At 37.4% G+C, this 21242-nt stretch overlaps 1 protein-coding gene across 1 annotated transcript in view; it reads left to right on the forward strand.

Annotated features, from left to right (window-relative positions):
* Window positions 1-7977, forward strand: part of LOC104593444 (phosphoesterase) — a 28113-nt gene extending 20136 nt beyond the window's left edge. Inside the window, exons 9-13 of the mRNA XM_010253279.3 lie at window positions 2145-2226; window positions 2389-2505; window positions 3818-3945; window positions 4154-4223; window positions 7684-7977. Coding sequence (XP_010251581.1) covers window positions 2145-2226; window positions 2389-2505; window positions 3818-3945; window positions 4154-4223; window positions 7684-7731 — 445 coding nt within the window. The 3' untranslated portion in view covers window positions 7732-7977. The remainder of the gene's footprint in view (window positions 1-2144; window positions 2227-2388; window positions 2506-3817; window positions 3946-4153; window positions 4224-7683) is intronic.
* Window positions 7978-21242: the final 13265 nt, after the last annotated feature.

Below are 21242 nucleotides of genomic sequence, written 5' to 3' on the forward strand. Positions count from 1 at the left end.
AAAGCTCCCCCATCGTCCTTCGTCTCCACCCGTAGAGAACTTGACCGTTGGTAATGAGAACCCCGGTTGACTCCAAAACCCTTAAGAGGCTGGTTGGACCATCCGAGATTCCTAAAAGTCGGGCTACTGGGCGTCCTATGTCCAAGAGGAAGCCTGGGCTCACTAATTGCTTGAGGCCTAGGCCCAAAACCCGAAATAAAGAGGGGGGACTTCGACTGGGTTGGAGGTGGCGAGATTGGCCCATTACCTTCTTCTAAATTATCTTGGGCCATGTGGTTCTCAGAATAAGGTAGCTGTCGGTCCATACCCTGGTTTCTTGGCGAGCAACCCTCCCTAGGTGCCACATGCATCTCAGCCAAACACTCTTTAATTAGGCATTTAATGTCCTCTACTTCCAAAGTCTGCCCTCTAGCCCTAGAGTTTGAAATTCGAAACCCATCCCATTGGACACCTCCCTTTGAGATCGGAGGGCTCGGGATAAAACTGAGCCCGTCTCTTCTTCTCTACCATCGACTGTCAGGGAGCTCGACTGAGCACGAGGATTCTGATGCAACACACCTGCAGACGTTCGGGGTTGGAAGCCTTCACCAGATTCTTCAAAGACCAACATCTTGGTACAATCCGAAATCACTCTCCCCTCTCTCTGAACACCCCCAAACATCCCTTCTCCCCCTCTCCATCTGCATACAGACGGCAGAAACTCTGACCAGATTTGGATGAAAAACAGGACTTCCCCCGCAACAACTTCAATCTTGTTCAGAATGGAATTCCCCCTACGAACCTTAATTCTGACCCACTCACAAGTAGCAATCTCCGGTGGCAAATCATCCGTCTTAGTGAAGCCCCTACAGGCATCACCGATGGATTTTGTTACACTTGGACACTAGAGAAGAAGAGGGAGACCGAACACCCTGATCCATACCAACTCCAAGTCCTCCCCTTCAGAAAAATGATCTGGGTAGGAGCAGCCCGCACTCGCACCCCACCAATCCAGCAGGAGCGGATTTCTCCCCAGATGCCAAGGCCCATTCCGTAAAACCCATTCCGCATCAGCTCTCGAAGGGTAGATGAAAAGGAAGAGACCATCTGCCATTTTCTTCACTTTTACTACCCCACCTCTCGCCATTGCCTGTTTATCCAAGTCTCCACTTCCCTAATCCCCTCCCCCCACCGAAACCTCCCCACCAAACAGTTCCACAAAAAACTCTCTTCTTGCATCCGCCTAAGGGTCAGTAACTACAACCCATTTGTCGCCAACCTTCTTCACCTCCGACGACCCAAAACCAGGCCAGGCTCCTGTTGCTTTCGCATTACTGTAGGAAAAGTTAGCCCTTGTCCTCGCTTCTTTCTCCACTCTTCGATACCAGTTGTTCGCATCCCATCTTCTCTTCCCTCCAGCAGATTTGCTGGGAGGGAAGTAGTGAGTCATATGGACTGAGAAAAAACAAAACTACAAACCCTCACTAAAACCAGTCACCGATGTTACCAAATCACTAAAACGAAACTACAAGCCCTTGTCCTCACTATACATGGTAATTCTCAGTATAGACTATAGATTGGTAAAATATTTTTCTATTTCTATAATTTCTTATGCCTTATTTTTTTATCAATAATGTTTCTTGTACCTTGTTACTAGTATTTTATAACCAAAACTACTTTTTTGTGAACCTGTTAGATTTACACGTTTCTTAACCATATTATGTTTGTCTAGATCCTTCTAATGTATCCACATCTATTATGTGCATCGCTAACCCCCACCCCCCAATATTCATAGTGATGTTTTAATCCTTGGGCATTATAAATCTTGGTTACTTTGAATGCCTTTCAAGAGTAGTTTGTACCAGTTGCTTCCAACATCATACACATTTTGACACATTGGATGAATCTATATTTGAATTGGATGTGCTCAAGTAAGCAGTATTTCTGTGTTTGTGGTTCTCTTTTCTTTGGAAAAATAAACAGTCTTTTAATGTTTCTTCTATTTTTAAGCAAACCATCTTGCAAACATACTGATACAACAATTAAATGTTTTTTGGATCAGAAGCTGATAAATTTTATTAATGAGTAGAAATGCAAAGTGTATAATTACATTTTATACAAGTATTTCCAGATCAATAATTAATTATTACTTCTTTAAATCTCAGAATTGGTGCTGATGCTTGGTCCCTTCTGTATCCATCAATACCGCAGAAGCTGCAGACACTGTACAATGATGGTTACAAGCTGGTTTGTTTCTCTCTTATGTTTAAGAGTACCAAATCCTTATAATGAAGTGGAATCTTTTCCTCCAAAAAACTTGTGTTCTTGTGACCAGCTGATCAAAGTCATTTTGCTTGTTAGGTGTGGAAGTAGTCTACACCTTTAATTTAAAAATTTCATCATTTGTAGGTAATTTTCACCAATGAATCAAACATTGAGCGCTGGAAGAATAAGAGACAGGTAGCTGTTGACTCTAAAATTGGACGGCTCAACAAATTCATTAAGCATGTCAAAGTCCCAATTCAGGTTTCTGTACAATTCTTTCTGTAATATTAACTTATTTGTGATTTTTCAGTGGTGCCACTAGATTCTGATGCCTTGTTTTTATATGGTTTACAACGATTGGAGTGAATAATTGAATAGTGCAAATATGGGTAAGGTCATTCAATTAAGTACTTTGTTTTTGGACAAAGAATGGAAATGATTCTTGTCTATTTGTTTATAATGACTAGAGTGCATACTCACCAATATGGGTAAGTCTACTCAGTTGAGTACATTATTCATGGTGGATCACTATGAATGAGAGGGGCTTGCATGTTTTAATGCATATGGTGTATCATGTATGTAGTCATAGATCATCAAAGAACTCTTGATGGTAACAAAATTGAGACATCTAATCATTTGTTCCTTCATTGCGGGTTTTCTTTCAGAATCTGGTCACATTTCTTTAAAGCCATCTCTTATAACAGTTGCATGCTCAATTCTGTTAAATTTCTTTTGGAAAGCGGGAAAATTGGAGTGAACAAGAAGGGTAGAATTCTATGGTCTGCCTTCTGGCTGTTTTTGTGGTATGTGGTGAAAGAAATAAGAGGATTTTTTTTTAATCAAAAACAATCTCAGGAGGAGAAGTTGGTAAATCGAATAGAGGATGGCTGAGCATTAACATACATTTGAAAGAGGATTTTTTGTCTTCTTTTTTGGCTGTTGATTTTTTTGGGGTCTCTTAAGGATGTTCATATGTACAGAAACTTTTTGTACAGTGAACCTGATCTACTTGTACAGCTTTCTTTTTATTAATACAATTTTAGTTTAGCTCTTCAAAAATAAAGGAAAAAAAGAACTCTTGATGGTTTATGTCAAAGGTATCCTATGGGCAGTCTGAACCATCTACTTTGTGAAACCTTTTGTGGCTATTGTACATATTTTTATTGACCATGAAAAGAAAAGATGATTGACTTGATAAACTAAAACTAATGGATGTTCAGCATTTTTTTGCTTATGTATAATTAGTTGTACCTGCACTATAGTTGCTCCATTTGTTGGACCATCTAGGTTGATGGACTCATCCAGGAAATTGCAGGTAGAGAGGCAGGTTACTCCATCCACATATACAAACTACAGCTGAATATTCTTTCTGATGATTGTTTTGAAGCAGGGTATTCTCTAGGGAAGTAGGAATTAATAGGTATTTTTTGTTATTAACTGTTAGCATTTGCCTAACTTTGGAAAATGTTTGCAAGGATTGTACATCTGAAACCTTCCTTGCCACAGCACATATAGCTTATGTGGAAATAACTGGAGATTGCAGGCAATTTACTTATGATACATCTGGATGCAGGTCTTTATAGCTTGTGGATTAGGAAGCACTGGTGGTCAAACAGAAGATCCCTTTCGTAAGCCCAAACCTGGAATGTGGAGACTAATGGAACAGCATTTCAATTCTGGCATTGCAATTGACATGGATCAGTTATTATTCTAATCTCTTTCTTTTCTCCCATGCTCTTAAGTTTTGATTTTTGATATATTGTTTCTACTAGTTTCCTGTAAGGAGTTTACATGGTGCTAGCTAATAATTCCTCAATAATTTCTTTCCAGTTGCCTGTCATCTACCATTTTTTTCTATTCTAAGAGGTCAAGAGACCATTGTCTGATATAACTTGTCTCTGCACTGTAGATCCTTTTATGTTGGTGACGCAGCTGGGAGAATCAATGATCATAGTGATGCAGATATCAAGTTTGCACAGGTGTTCTCAAAACTTCTTAATATACTTATCATTTTATTGTATTTTCAGATAGTTTAATTTCTCAGCATTTTGGTTTTATTTGATTCTTTGAATAACCATCCACCTGTGCTTGATGATGCAATCTGTTTCCCTTTATGTACTCATAATGAATGAATGCAAATTTCTTTGACGTCAGGTAAGCCAGTCCATGTAGTTTGAAAAATGCTAAAATCCTTGGTTGTTTGGGATAATCAAAATATCACAACAGAGATTGCCTTTCAAATTGAATGATCTTTCTATGAAAAATTCCCCCTTTCTCTTCAGTGGTTAAACTCATTTATTACAACAAAAGGAAAATACACATGAAAAGGCCTCAAAGGCCAAACAAATACCAATTACAAATTAGAAATAACCAAATATAAATATCACTTCAACAATGAATCACTTGCAAGTTCCAGTATGTATCTCTCTTGTCAAGAGAGCATGGTATTGGCACATGTAGGATTCCATGAGAAGAGTTACGCATCCTGGACACCAAAAAATGACCCTACCTGGTGAGATGATGAAAAGCCACCAAAGGAGCTTCATATCTATCCAACCAATATCTGTATTATCACCTCCACCGCCATGAGACTGAAAGCCTGTAGAGGTGGAAACTTTGAGGCGCTGGATTTTAATTGGAGCTAAAGTTTATCTTTTTTTTCCTTCCTACGTGGCAGCTGGGTGTGGATAGATTGGCATCATGGATAAGTAGATATTTGTCATTGGGTAGCATGATTGCTCTTACTAAGTGTTGTGGTTGGCTTACCAGTTTATTTCATATCAATACTAAAAGTTCCATCAAAAGCAGCGAAGATGAGGAAGATACAATGAGATTTTCTTTGGGAGGGAGGAGGTGAAAGGAAGAAAATTGTGTTGGTTAAATCGGATTATGTTTGCACGCCTAAGAAGTTGTGTGGGTTGGGAATAAGAACTATGGATCTAAATAGAGCCTTGCTAGGTGAATGGTTATGGAGATTGGGGAAAGAGAGAGATTCACTGTGAGAAAGTGGTGCTTAGTAAATATGTGGTGGTCAGGTTCGAATGGGATTCTAGAGAAGTGTCTTTCTCATTTCGAGTATGTCTATGTAAAGGGATTATGAAGTTCCAGATAGAATTTGTTAGGTTCTCTAAATTTATGGTGAGAGATGGTAATATGGTAAGGTTTTGGGAGGATGAATGGTGTGGAGATGTAAGGTTTGTGAAATCTATCCTAGGTTGTTTAAGCTGAGTTCCAATGATATATCAGTGGGTCAATTTTTTGAAAAGAGGAGGAACAGATTGTGTGGTGTCAAATTTTCAGAAGATCATTGCTTGATAAAGAAATTGGTGAGTGTGCCATGTTATTAAAATTGGAAGCTTGGAAGGTAACACTGTCAAAACTGACATGATTTGGTGGAAGAGTGCAAGGATGGGACATTTTCTGTCAAGTCATTTTATGAACCTTTGGTAGGAGGGCAAGTTGAGACTTGAGAGTGCATTTGTTAGAGGGGTGTGGGATAATCCAATCTCTCCTAGGCTTGAAGCATCTACATGGCTATTGTTGATGGATGGTATTTTAACTTTTGGATACTTCAGCTGCCAAGCATTTGTCTGATGTGTAATGATAGAAAAGAAGATGATGCTTCACATTTACTCATCTATTACAGAATAGCGGAATTTGTATGTTTTTTCTTTTTCCCATTATTCCAGGCTACAAGACCAGCTATGTCTCAGACAAAGGAGATATTCACTTAAATGTGGTGAAAAAAGGAAAAATTCCTGGTGCATCATCCCTTTTGCAGTGTGCTAGGGTATTTGGAAGGAAAGAAACAGACATTTTTGAAGATTAAAAACAACCAAGAGACAAAGTTGTGGCTGATATTGGATCTTTGGTTGTGGACTGGGCATTAGCACATTTAGAATTCAAAGAGGCAAAAGGAGAGGATTTTGGGGCTAATTTATGGACAGCTTTGGATAATTGGATTTATACAATAGATTTTCTTAAGGATCAATGGGATATTGGGATCCGTTTGAATTATGCTGACAGATTTGTTATAACTTGTTGGGTGCACCAATAGTTGTTAGGCCTGCAATTGGTTGGTAAATCCAATAGAACTGAGTAGAAGCAATCCAATTGTACTAGGATCTGGGTCTTGCATCACTTGTCCTGATTATAATTGGGCCAGTTTTGAGTTTTGATATTATGTCTTGATTAGAATCGGGTTAGGATTGGTTTTGGTTGTTCATCATCATCTAGGCCTTATTCCAACTATATAGGGTCGGCTATACGAGTCCTGTTTCACCATTCCATTCATCCAAAGAGATCGGTTTCAGTCCTCACAAAATAGTGCTCACACCATACTCACAGCCAGTTGCAGCTGTGCATTGGGAATATTTATTCATGAATAAAAACATACAAGTACGGAGATATTCCCAATACATGGTTGCAAGTGGCTGTGAGTACGGTGTGAGCACTGTTTTGTGAGGACTGAATCTTAGTTCTCCAAAATGATGCAGGAACCCTTGCTCATTTTCCACCACAACTGGGCATAGCAATGCTTCGGGGAATGATTTAGCATAAACACAAGAAGACAATTCAGGGTCCATGACCATAAGGTTTCCCTAGGTGTATGTGTATCATAAGGTTTCCCTTGGGAAGGCTAAATGGAAATTTACTTTTGAGGTTTCCCCGGCTTTTGACTTTTGGAAACAGCTTCTATGAAAAACTTATTTTAGCATTGAAAATTGACTTCCTGGAAACATTGAAAAGCACTCTCAGTTTCTTCCCTTTAATCTGGTAAATATAGGGTCCGTATCTGCTGCAAACACGTGCATAATGGACTATGTAACTAATCATAAGTGAACACGTCAGTGTTCCGTACACATGAGACCCACATGTGGTATGGGCTCCATGTGTATGGAGCACTGGCATGTTGACTGTAGTTGGTACATAGACTGTTATGCACGTCTTATTGGATTAAATTGGATATGGTTTGATTTGATCCGATAAGGATCCAATCCAATGGATGCATTCTAATATCTTCAAAGCATCTTGTCCTCTACTCTTCAAGCATTGAGCCAGAGGTCTGATACTAGCCCTCCACATCATCAAGCTCTCTGTTCTTCGTCCTTGCTTTATGCCCTTGGCTATCTGATATTCATATTATCTCAAATCCTCACTCTTCATCTTCCCATCCCCAAACTATTGAAGATCTAATATCTTCTTGCACCTGTTCTTTTTGCTGATTTTTCTTCCAGCTAAGTTGCCCGAGGTTCTGTCCATCTTCAATTTACCGGAGATGTACCACCTAACTGTGGGAAATTAATTTTGTCGATGATAATAAGAAATCTGTTTGTGATGAGAGTTTCAAGGTTTAAAATATCTGCTGTTGCCACGATCCAAACGGTCTATTGATATTAACCATTCGTTGACTAATGTAAACTTTACTTTTGTATGTAGGTGCTGGGATTAAAATTTTATCTTCCCGAGGAATATTTTGGCTTATGAAGGACGTCTAATCTTTACTTTTGCATCATAACGTTTATGCTCGCTCGTTCCATATCATACTGTCTGCAAATCAGAGGGACGAACATGGAGTTTATTTTGTACATTGGCAACCACCCAATCTGTAGTTTTACCTATTTGAGCCTTGTTTACAAGGCAATTTTTATGATGCCCGCCGGGAGAACTTTGACCAATCAGAATCCTCTGAATTTTTTTGATGAATATATCAGCTGATTGGTTACTATTTCACGTCATCAGATTTTTAGGTACTAATGTAAATGGCACGTGCTATGCATGCCAAAGTAAAGGATAAATATATAATCTCACATTATAAAATCAAATTTAACTTTTACGACCTACAAACTATAATACTTGAAAGACATGATAAGGACTGACAATTATTGTTTTGATTGATGATCCAAGGAAGTGGTAGGGCCCTTAACCTTTATGTTTGATAGTAGGTAAGTCTGAAGATTTGAGTTCAGGTTGGCGGCTCACACGTTGTGCATGCACCTCTCAACCTGCATTGGAAATATTTTCCGTACTTGTCATGGAGGGATGTTATTAATATACGGTTGGGATGTGCAGTGAGGTGCCGATGTGAATTCCTGAAGATTGTCCAATGGCAACGGTTTCCTATTTCAGTGAATACTTTAATTAGGGCGTGACCTGACCTGACCCGACTAAATGGAGGTTATTGAATCTGACCTGACCTTTTTCATTCTCTTATATATAACACATATCAACACAAATATATCAATGCTACAAAGTCTACAGGATGTATTTAGCAAGAGTTCCCCAGGGTGATTTATCAGGTCCATGCGTGTTTACCACTTTAATTCCATCCATTGTCCACTGACATCACTACTTACGGTCCCCTAATGATGGACATGATGTATGAATGAGCAAGATATGTGCTTTTAGGTCCAAAAAGCACAGTTTGGGACCTATTTGGATGGCTGAAGCTTGAAGCTTTGGTTGAGTTGTTTTGCAGAAACCACAAAAAAAAGGCTTCAATTAATTGAGAGCTCTATTTTGGCTGAAGGATAACAAATCTGGGCTTCAATTATCTATTTTGTGGATAATTTACATATGGGATATAGGAATTTGGGGGCATTTTAGGAATTGAATTATAATACTTTAGGGGTACTTCAAAATATGGAATTATGGGATCTTAGGATTTTAAGAATTTAGGAAAATTTTAGAAATATTTTAAATATCAATAATAAACCTAGAGATATTTTACTAATTTACCTTTAGGTTCAGGGAATTATATACAAAACCCGTCCCTGCCCCGTACCCGATTTGGGAAAAAAAATATTTTCCCTATCCTCGCCCTATCCCCATTTAGGGTTGGGGAAAACCAGCCCCATTCGGGGTGGGGTGGGGCAGGGCCCTGGTTTTACGAGGGAAATTGCCATCCCTGGATTTCATGTTTGTAATCAATAGCTTTCAAGGGAACGATTAAACACCTCCCATGGTCTTATTTTTGTTTGCTTTAATCTCTGTTTAACTATTGTATTCTCATGTCTTGTTTTTAGAAAGGCAAATGGGCAAAGGTGCAACGAACTGGTTGGCTAACTTTGGTCATAGAGTTATGGGTTTTGAGAGTCTTTCCTTAGGTTGGCAATTTAATCAATTGTATGTGTGATGCTTATGGGAGGGCTACCCTTGTTTGGTGCAAACTGCAAAGTATCGATATGCCTGATACATCAGTAGTGGCATATTGGGTATATATATATATATATATATATATATATATATATATATTCAAATCTGGTTTAGAGGGGTCAGTTTAAGGTCCACCCACCCTTTGAACTAGTTGAGACCTTGAAACACCCCCTGTAGGAGTGTATTGGGAAGCCCCCGATACGTACCAATACTTTGAACCTTGGTTTAGTGTATATAAATATATGTATGTATGTATAATAATATTTGATTATTTAATCAAATTTGAATTTAAATAATTTGATTGGAATTTGCTCTGTTCACACCTTTAGCTTCTTAGGTGAGGCTCACTTGCAAAGCCAAAAGGCCATGCAAAATGGGCACTTAGGGCCTGTTTGAGAGGGCTTTTTCATGGTGGCTTTTGACTTTAAAATATCAATACAATATGCCCAATGCAAGGTGTATTGTATTAGTATTTAAAGACATGGATGGAATAGCATGATGCATGCGGACCTATGGTGGTGGTCATTACTGCTACTAAAATTATAGTGTCGGTTATAACCACTACTAAAAGTTTGACTGCTAGCATTAAGCCAACAAATTGCCATTCAATATTCATTAAAACTTCTTAACAGTTTGTATAGGTTTTCTTGACAATTTGGACCACACAAATATCCAATTACATTGGCAGTCCAGACTTGTTAGATCAATGTGATTCATTTTGTTTTCTAAGCTGGTGTTTGGAACTGATGCCATTTCTTCGAAAAATGGCACGACATCAAGGTTTTAAAAAGCTAAAGGCATAGTTGAGGTGTAATATCCCAAAAAAGGTGAGGTGTAAGGTGTAAGCTTTAAAGTGTTGTGTAAGCCACACAACTTAAGAATACAATTAATTAAAGTTTATAAACTGATAAAAATAACATATAGTATACCGTGTTAGAATGATAGAAGATATAAATATCTATAAAATAAAAGTTTATAAGTAGTAAATTTCAGCATTTAAGCACTAAATAAAATAATAACTAATCAACTAATAATTATAAACATTTTACATTTCATGTTTCAAAATGCAAATTTCTTAAATAATTCAAATAATCATTAGAAGAAAAGAAATATATGAAGAATCATCAATATAATTGGAGATTAGATTTATGGTCATTCAAAAGTTTAGAAGAAAGAAAAAACTAATTTAATTTGATCTATGCAAAAAAAAAAAATCAATAAAAAGAAAATAAAGGAAAAGAAATGAGAAAAATAACAAACTTGGGATGCTATATTTAGAACAATTAGAAAAAAGAAAATCCCTTGATACATCTAAAAGAAACTAAGAACTTGATTGGCCCTTTTTGCATTGAACTCTCTTAAAATACTAAAAGAAAATAACAAAACTTGATTTTCCTTATTGGTTTTTCATTCTTACTCTTTAACTTATTTGGCCTATAACTATTGAAGTGATTCTTCCATATATTTTGAACTACAAAAATGCATAAGATATTTTTTTTTTGCAATAAATCATTAAATAATCATTGATACTTGAGGCTTATGCCCTTTTACGTCTTAATCTACGCCCCACGCCTTGAGGCTTGAGGCTTACGCCTCATTTTGATAAACACTTAAGCCTTGCATTAAAGTTGTGAGCCATAAGCCTTGAGGCAAAATCTATGCGCCTCACCTCAAGGCATAAGCCTCATGATGCCTTAAGGCTTAATACTTTTAAAACAATGCATCAGTGCCACATCTGGTATCTGTTTTTTCAAACAACGCCTGATGCTTGGTCATGCATTTTTCCAAAAAACATTTTCTTAGACCATGCCTTAGAAATTGGGAAAAGTGTAGTATGAGAACACCCTCTTTACTACTGCTAGCAAGTAGCAACAGTTTGCTGATATGGCATTGAAAAGCGCCTATGTGACAGCAACAATAATGGTACCAATAGAAAAAAAGAAAAAAAACGTTTTCTAAGAAAACGACATATGCCAATGCAGCACCGTTTTCTCAAAAAATACCTCTTAGGAAACAACATTGGTTTCCAACACTGCCTTGCCACATGTGTTTTTATTTTGGAAAACAAAACGAATCACATTGTGGAACACCCCCTTAATAAACACCAGAGTGAGGTTTCCAATTGTGTTTTTGTTTTAAACCATATGCACAGTTGGATGATAAAAACACCCATCCCAAATCGCTTTACCTTTTCTATTTCTTCTATAAAACCATTCCTGTTTCAAAGATCTAGCTGGTTTAAAACAACCTAACCGGGTCATCGATCCATCACAAATGATAAAATTAACAAGATTCATTCCTGTAACCTCTTCCTTATGTAAAGTAACACAGCTAAAGAATTGGGTCTTGATATAAAAATATCGAACCACAACTTACACATATGGTATGAATATGATATGATAATATTTTATATTTTAATTATCTGTATGACATCAGGGTCACTGGGTTTGATCAATTGATCGAACCATTTCAGCTTTGTGAACCATCCGAGTCTTACTACATTGATTCAAATCCATCCGTTTTAACTTTTGAAGGCCAGACTCTTCTATCCTCCTATGGAGGAAATCACCATGGCCCATAAGTGCCACAAACCAGAGTGGTTTTCACAATTTAATTTGCCGGGTTTGGATATGGAACTACTTACGTAAAAAGTTCAGTATGCAATCCTTCTTGTTGGTGTAGATCTTCCTATACATTCCAAACACAGTCTAATGGGCAAATCCATGAGTTTTGAGCTTGGGGGTATTGGGTTTTGTTTATTTTATAGAGGGGAACGAATAAGATTAGTTAGCTATTTTATTGGATTTCAGAAAATAAGGAGAATTCCTTTACATTTTTCACTAATGATCTAAGAATCCAATTCTGATTAGCATTTTCACTAATGATATCTAAGAATCCAATTCACTTTTTCTTACTTCATGGTGCTTTTCATGTACTATAATTTTTCCGTGATCGAATATTTATGTGCCATTAATACTTATTACTTGTAGTAATTATTAAAAATAAAAAAAATTCAAACTCCTTTTCTTCTTAAGGATACGAGGAATTCTAGTAAACAAATTTATATAATTTTGGACGAAACGGAAAAGAAAACAAAGAATTGCATACCCTCACTATCATGTCTTTCAGAGATGGGTTTTACATAAATTCATCAATTTGCTAATGTAAGAACAAGTTGAATTTCAACTTCATAGGCATTTTAATAATTTAACTAGGAGTCAAGACTGCTTCATATATAAAAAGAATTTCTCATATGGGACTCAAGTGATTGCAAAAATTTGATCAAATAGGAGCTTGTACCAACTAGATCTTATTGGTATTCATTTTTTGAGATGTAGTTTTAGACATCTGATGACTTTTTAATCGATTGTTGTCATTGTTGAGGAGAGACCAACTATCAAAGAAATGTTTTTTTTCTTTCTCTTCTTTTCTTTTTCTACTATATGAAGCTAAACTACGGGTGTAAATGAGCTGAGCTAATTTGCAAGTTATACGATCGAGCTTGGCTCAAAGACTATCGAGCTGAGTTTGAGCTTTACAATACCTGGCTTGAGTAGCTTGCAAGCCTAATTGAGCTTATAAAGAATATTAATTTTCAATGTATTTTTATTTATAATATAAAGAAATATTAATTTATTTATAATATAAATAAATAAATTTATAATCAAGCTTTATATTTTTATTTATAATATTTCATAATATTGATTTATTTATAATTTTTAATAAATCAAGTTTTCTAATATATTTTTTATTTATAATATTTAAATGTTAATTAATTTATAATTTTTTTTATGGGAATTTGTTTATAATTGGCTCAAGCCAAGTCAACTTTGAGTAACTTGCAAGTATTGACTTGAATTGAGTTTGAATATAAAACTCAAAACTTGGTCAAACTTGAGCTCGGGCACCCAAAGCTCGACTTGGCTTGGCTACACTCTTAGAGGTTGTTTGGTATCGATGGCATTTATAAGATAAACGTTTTGTACGATTTTGTCTTGAAAAATGAGGCAAAATCTGTTTTAAACGTTTTGTACGCTTTTTTTGCACCTAGACGCCATATAAGCTAAACAGTGAAAAATCGGTCTTGAAAATGAAAAACGTCAAAATTGATGTTTTTTTAATAATTAATTCACACAATTTTTGAGAGAGCCGTTTATCAGATAAATGACTCAACCAAATAACTTTTTAGACATTTTTTTATTAAATACATCAATGATGAACTGGCACTGTTTCTTCCAAAAGCTATATCCATACCAAACACCATCTTAGAAGGGGTGGAGCTACATTATAAGGTGGGTGGTCATTGCCCCCCATTTCTCTCTCCACCCCCACCTAAGAGACGTTTTGGAACCCATTTACATTTTAATCTTCCATTATGTCTCTTAGATACTGAGTTATCTTTCATTTCTAGATTTCCTAAAAAGGTTTAGGTTTCCTCTTGTCCGGCATCTCTTGCCACATCAACATTTTTGAGTGCCATTAATGTCCCTTTGAGAGACATTCTATCTTCCCATTTGCATTTTCCATACCCCCTTACATTTTAGTCTTCCATTGTTAATGTTTCTCCTCTTCTTTCTACTAAAAAAATATTTTGAAAAGTCATTGTATGTTTTGAATCGCTTGTTACATCACACAATGTTACATATCTCGGCAAGGTAGAAACCAATCTACTTGTTTTTTGTGCAAAAATCCTAATTTATAGCCTCATTTGTAGTGAATTCATTGATGATCAGAATAAATGGAACAAATCCAAAATTCTAGAAAGAGCTCCTACATTCCCCATTCCCACTCATGACAAGGAGGATATTATGGTATGAAAACCTGACGTAAAGGGGTTATATATTTTCCTATTAAATAAGCATATAAATTGATGAAAAGGAGTGTGGGGCAAACCAATATGAACCATAGACTTAAGCGTATTTGGAAGCTTAATTGAATCAAACTTTTTTTATCTTTCTCATACTTTGTAACAGATTATTATCCAAAAAGAGATTGAGAAATTGGGAAATGACAAGTGATGCTAAATGCCCCTTTTATGTGAAGATGGAGATGTGAATCGGGCTACCCTCAGTGGTAACATTCCCATCCCTGTTTTGAACGAAACCATAAAAGATTGGTGGGATAGAGCGGCACATTTGGAAAAATATTTAGTGGCGTTCTTTTTCTAGATTTTGAGAGGGAGGAAAGTTGGTCAATGGGATTTTGATTTCCATTGACCAAAAATCTTATGTTCTTTTTTTAGATTTATGTCGAGACCAAGAAATGTTTATTTTCCTAGGGGTAAGTGATACTCGTCTCTTAGGTGGATAAATAACTTTCCCACCTTGGGGGAAAGTTGCCAACACTTGAAAGGGACAAAAATGCCCCTTGTAATAATGGATTTTTATGGATAAAATGACCATTGCCTTATTTACATGGAAAATAAAAGAACATGGGTAAATGCACTTACCCTAATTAATCTTTCTTAGGAAACAATTATCTGGTTAAATGCATTTACCTGGGTAAATAATTTACCAAAATGCGAACAGGGCCTTAGTATCTGGTCCATACAAATTGGGAGCTTAGTGGATAAAATCAGATTTGACTATGTGAAAACTATGATGGTCAGGAGCCTGGATCTCCTGCCTACATCTACCCATACAACGTCACAACCACACATGGAGAACATCTCATCCCCCTACATAATATTATGCAGGGGGAGATGTTCCCAATTCACAGGGGTAGTGTGTTGTGGGTAGAGTTTTCGTGGGCAGGAGATCTGGAGTCAAGTGTCAGCCCCTAGAACTCAAACAAGCAAAATAGAAACGATAATATACTTGTGAGATGGATGAAACCTAAGAGAGGCTTGGTTAAGATAAATTTTGATGCATGGAAGAGGACAAATGGAAGGTGTGCAATTGGTGCCCACATGCATTGGAAACATCTCCCATACTTATCATGGGTAGACATTCCCAATACACAGGTGGGAGGTGCTTCTGTTGGGCGCAGATCTTATCTCATATTATTCCCCTTTGGAGTTCCTTTTTTTTAACCCCCATTGTTTGGAGTGAGTTCACATCTCCACCCCACAATGCCCCACAAAACATCCCCGCCGTGTATTGAGAACATCTCCCGATGATGACATCACCAATTCTGGTATTATCATCGGGAGATGTTTCCAATACACGGTGGGGATGTTAACTCGTTTGGAGTTCCTTTTTTTATTAACCCCTTTTATTTGGAGTTCCCATTTGCAATTAATAATACACTCCCAATGTGTCCCAAGTAGCCACTACAGCGCATGAAATCATAAGAGGAATTCAATGTGCGCCCAGCTGAGGGCGCCCCACAAACGATTAGGAGATGTTTCTATGTGGGGTCCAGGTTTGATCTTTCATAAGAGATGTTCCCAACGAGACTGGATCTGCTCCTCACACCTGGTGCCTCATTGGCGCCTCACACGCACATCCTACCATGCATTGGGAACATCTCCCATACTTATTAGTCATTATTCACGGGAGAAGTATGGGAGATGTTCCCAATGCACGGTGGTTGTGTGTGAGACGTCCATATGTGAGGAGCAGATCCCATCACGTTCCCAACTAGGGGTGTATTCGAGCTGAGCCGAGTTGAATAGTATGAGGTTCGAGCCCGGCTCGCCAAGATAGTAAAAGGCTTGAGTTTGAGCTAGAACCTTGAGCTTGAGCTTGGCTCGGCTTGAGCTTGATTTGAGAAGAAATGTTTTATAAAAATAAAAAATTATATATAAAAAATATATTTTTTATTTAATATTTAAAAAATTAAGAATTACAATATTTTTATTATATATATTATTTTTTATAATTTTATTGTTACTCGCAAGCCTCACAAATCGAGTTCTATTAAGCTCAAGCTCGACTCAATTAATAAACGAGCCTATAAATTGAATTCAAACTTGACTCTAAACTCGATTGAAACTGAGCCGAATCGAACCTTTTACAAGCCGATCTCCAATAAGTCGTGAAAAACTTGCGGGGCTGTTGGGATAATATTGGGAGTGTTTGTTGGTAGCAGATCCCTGCCCCTTTTTTCTGATTCTCTATCGACCCAATCTCCACCTTTTCCTCGTTATCACAACACAAATGAAAACACTAGTTTCGGCCGTACAATTCTTGTTGTTTGAGGAAGTCAAATGCAAAACGAGACTCCGTTGACGATCGACGACGATCAAGCCACGTCAACGGGGTGCGGTGCGCACGGAACTTAACCTATCCACCACCCCTACCCCAACTCCCTTTACTTTACCACTGTTCCTTACTCCAACTCTGGAACTCACAGCCATCTTGCACAATTGCACTATTAATGACGGGAATCAGACATCGGAAGACTCCATCTCCAACAAAACAAACTATCACTTCATTAGTAGATGAAAGAAGGTTGCAGCTTTGTCGTTGTTTGTGAAGTTTTGTTGTTTGTTCTCGATTTGGTTTCTGCAGCTCTATGGAGTGTTCTACTGTTCTGAGCTAAGTCTATGGAATTGTAGATGGGTTCTCTAGAGAATGGGGCTACGTTAAAGAAGGCTCCTCTGCTTCGCTCTGGCTCTTCCATCAGAGGCGATCGACACTCATTTCTCCATAGACTCAGATCCAGATTTGCTCGCTTCTTGCTAATTGAGAAGGTTGACTACCTTCAATGGATTTGCACCATTGCCGTTTTCTTCTTTGTCATTATTTTATTTCAGGCATTTTTGCCCGGTTCTGTTTTGGATAAATCCGGAGGTTTGCTTGAAGAAACGGCGACAAATTCCGTCGAAGTTGTTGGACAAGTTCCAAAGAGAGGCCAGAGAAGTGAATTCGTCTTCAATTTTGAGCAGACCTCGAGTGCGTTCTGGGGTCAGAAAGCCGCAGCTTGCCTTGGTTAGTATCCCCTGCACTTGTTTTTTGTTCATTTCTTTGTATGTTATGTTCCTGACATCTTTGTTGGCCTATTGATTTCCGGTTGCATTTTGATGTTTCTGTCAGGCAATATACCGGTTGGCAGTTCTCTTTCCTGGACTACTAAAGTTTGTTAAATTCTGATTTCTTTTCATGCAGGTTTTGGCGGATCTATCGGTTGACCCAGAGCAGTTGCTGATGGTCAGTATTGCTGTTTCATTGCAGGAGCTTGGTTACACAATTCAGGTACAAAGAAGCTAGAATTCTGTTCTTCCTTACTGAATTGGGGTTGTGATCCATGCCATCATGGGGTGATATCTGTCGTTCTTAATCAAATGGACATCAAAAGAATACAGGGAATTTCTTGCTGAAGCCTTTTGCCCAGTTTCACGACGCATGCCAATTTTGAGTTTTTTCTGCATGCCTGATAAGTCTTCAAGTGTTGTCTTAGACTAGGAAAATGAATACGGCCTCTTGAAATGACATCAGAGGTTGCCCATTGTCAGAAGGATGAAGATATTTGACTTTTGACCCACTTTAGCTGGCATCGCATGTAATTCGAGAATAAAATTCAGGAAAAAGACAATTTTGAACATGTATCTAGAACTCCTGTGCTCAAGTTCTCAATAACGATCCGAGAGGACAATTATTCATTGTTGACCCACTTTTCTCAACTGCACCACATGGTGCAACAATGAATAACAATTACCGATCCTTTCATTCTCATCACATCAACAGTGGGGATCCTGTATATATACTTTTTGGTGGAGGATATAAATAGGCTATGGAAGGATTTCAAAGGTGTATTTGCATTTGCAGGTGGTGATTGATTAATGGGGTGACCCATGATATTTTCTTCCAGGGTGGAATCAACTAGTTGGTTGATACTTCTGATGTGGTTGCCTAGGATGACTAAGCATCAACTAGGTTGACAACAACAAAGTCTTTTAAAGATTTGTTTGTTTGTTTGTATTTCTAATTAAGTAATTGTTTGGAGCAAGACAGATTATGCTTTCATTTTGTTATATTCGTGTTGTTGATTTAAATATTTGTGATGGAACATGATTGAATGATGGAATATAAAATAGAAAAAGACAATATAAAATAAAAAAGGCAGAAGGGGAATTCTTTTAAATTTTCTTCCAATCAGTGTTGTGTTGGTATGAAGATACCACAAACAAAGGGCACATTAAATAATCAAGGTTGCACTCTTTCTTTGGAAAACAAAGGTTGTGATTTCCTATCCAGCTTAAAACGTGGTCTAAACTCTAAAGTGGTAAGAAATAATCCAAGGACTTAGAACTTGACAGAAAGCATGGGTCTTGAAGTCTTGGTGTGGCAAAATGGCAGGATAGGACTAGTGTAGCCAACCCCAAATAGTTGGAATTGGGGCTGAGTTTAGTTCAGTTGAGCTGATCTTATATTGTTGATATGAAAGGAAAGAAAAATATGAGATCTGTTTAAGTTCTTTTTGCAACTGAGGACTCATCCCTGTGTATATGAATTGAAATATAAAATATTTGCATTATATTTTTTCATTCATGCAAAATTTTTGAGAGTAAAGTTAGTTGAGTTTTGGTTTTGTTCTTTGCAGGTCTATTCTCTTGAAGATGGTCCTGTGCATGTTGTCTGGAGAAATGTAAGAATGCCTGTCACAATTGTTAACACTGTTAACAGACGAGAGATTACCGTCGATTGGTTAATGTAATTCATTTTTCTACGGTTCTTCCTTAATCTTGTGCTACTACGTATTTATTAATAAGTTCTATGTAGAATACCTTATCCAGCTTTTAGTCACAGACCATTCAATACATGCAAAGCATCTAATTCCTGTTGTCCTTTGTATCATATTTCTTATATGACAAACAGTATGTTGCCTGGGTTCCCTATGCTACAGTGGCTTCCAGCTTCCTACCTTACATTGGATCAACAGTCTACCCCTTTACTGTATAGTGGTCCTCAACACTGGTTATTGAAGATAATTAAAATTACCAATAAAACACACACACACACACACTAAAGCTACTTGTTTCCTTGTAGACATTGTAATAGCATCTAAAGCTGGAATTTCTGATGCCCCTGTAAGAATATTTGATCTTGAATTAAGAATAAGTTTTCATGCTTTAGAAGCTCCACTTCAGATGCTTGAATACTCAACCTTTTCCTGATTTAAAGAAGCCTTATGTTATTGCTTCCTTGCTTGTGATTATTTGAAGGTTTGCAGTTTCTGAGGCTCTTAAGCGAATGTATGGTGTAAGTCATGGTTGGAATTCCTTGCCACCCATGCCAATGGATGGAGATACATGGTCTGTCATGCAGAGTTGGGTGTTGCCAACCCGGTCCTTTGTTGAGTTTGTCATGTTTTCAAGGTTAGAAGATTACAAATTGCAGGTTCAGACTAGAACTCCATCTAAAGACCCCACCACTTAAAACAAAAAACAAAGAAGCAGTCCCATCTTTCTTGAGATTTATCATCCTTTTTGAAACCATTAACTTGAACACCAGTCTCCTTTGGAGGATGTTTGTTGACGCTTTGGATGCACAGATGTACGACGAGCATCATCAAAATGGACATTGTTGTCTGAATTTATCCAAGGTAGTTGCATTTATTTATTTATTTTTCATTTTTCTTGCAAAAATTAGTTTATGTATGATACTGTTTTATTGCATCATTTGATGGCTTTCTTATTTGGTATGTGCTAATTCCATGTAGTGCATAGAGAAAGGTTCCAAATTTTTGTCTTGGTCCACCTAAGGCTGCAACTTGGATGGGCCCAATTTGAGCCCAACCTGACCCAATCCAAGCCTTTTGTGCAGTTCAGGCTTTGAGATTTTGGGCTCTGGGCTGAGCCTGGGCCAGAAAATTCACCTAAACTTGGGTTGGGCTCGGATTGAGGCCTTGGGTAGCTCAAGCCCAACCTAACCTGAGCCTTTCTTGATATTGTACATCTGTGATGATTTGTAAACTGTGTATTTATTGTTGAAGATTAATAAGTTTTATGATGTTTTTCTGAGTAGATGTTTATGTTAGTTGTTAGATAGGAGGTGGATACCACAGTAGTTATGTGAGTCCAAATTTTATTATGTTTTTTGAGTGTTATATATGATGTTTTATGTTTTGCTGCCCTATAAGGGCATAGTTGTCTTTGTACTGTTCTATTATTTTAGTATAAATAATAAGTGAAGGGGGGCGATCAGATGAATTGCTCTCTTTTCTTTCAACTTCTCTTCTTCTCCTTCTCTCTTCCTTCTCTCTTCAAGAAACTACTTTCTTTCATATTTTTTAATTCAGTAGATTTCTACTTGGTATCAGAGCATCGGCTAGGGTTACTTGAAGCATTCTCATGCAGCCCTAGATCAACCGATTGCATGAAAAAGTAAAGGGCTGATTGATCTGCTATAAATTGTCCAGTTCTTGGAGTTTTTGGTGGGATTTAGACATCAGGAAGGTGATATACTATTCGATATCAAAATCAGGAAGAACTGGAGTACGAGGAAGAGTCCCAGAAAAGTTGGACTTTTTGTTTTTGATTTGATCTTGAGCGCCCAGGTATTGTTAGTTTTCTTTTGATTTTCTGAAGAGGGCGGTTTGGTTTTTGAAATTTTCTAGGCCTCCCGGAGTGATCGATTCACTTTTCTCTTTGTTGGGAGGAGAGAGATTTCCCTCCAGCTAGAGTTTTCTTCTTCCGGATGGGTTGGTTCTGTGTGTGTGGTATTAAATTATTTTTTGAAGATCTCCAATCTATTTTTTTTCTTACTGTTGAACTGTTTGAAGTAAAATGGAGAGTTGAAATACCGAGATGAAATCTACCGGTACTGTGGGACTGAGTGTTGGAGGTAGTAGTGATATTTTTTGGTCTGGGATCATTACTACAGTAAAACTTGGTGGCACAAATTATTTGGAGTTGGCACAATCAGCTAAGATGGCTATTGGTGCTCGTAGAAAATTAG

Source organism: Nelumbo nucifera, chromosome 7, assembly GCF_055504915.1.
Source record: "Nelumbo nucifera cultivar China Antique chromosome 7, China Antique-T2T, whole genome shotgun sequence".
Taxonomy (NCBI): Eukaryota; Viridiplantae; Streptophyta; class Magnoliopsida; order Proteales; family Nelumbonaceae; genus Nelumbo; species Nelumbo nucifera.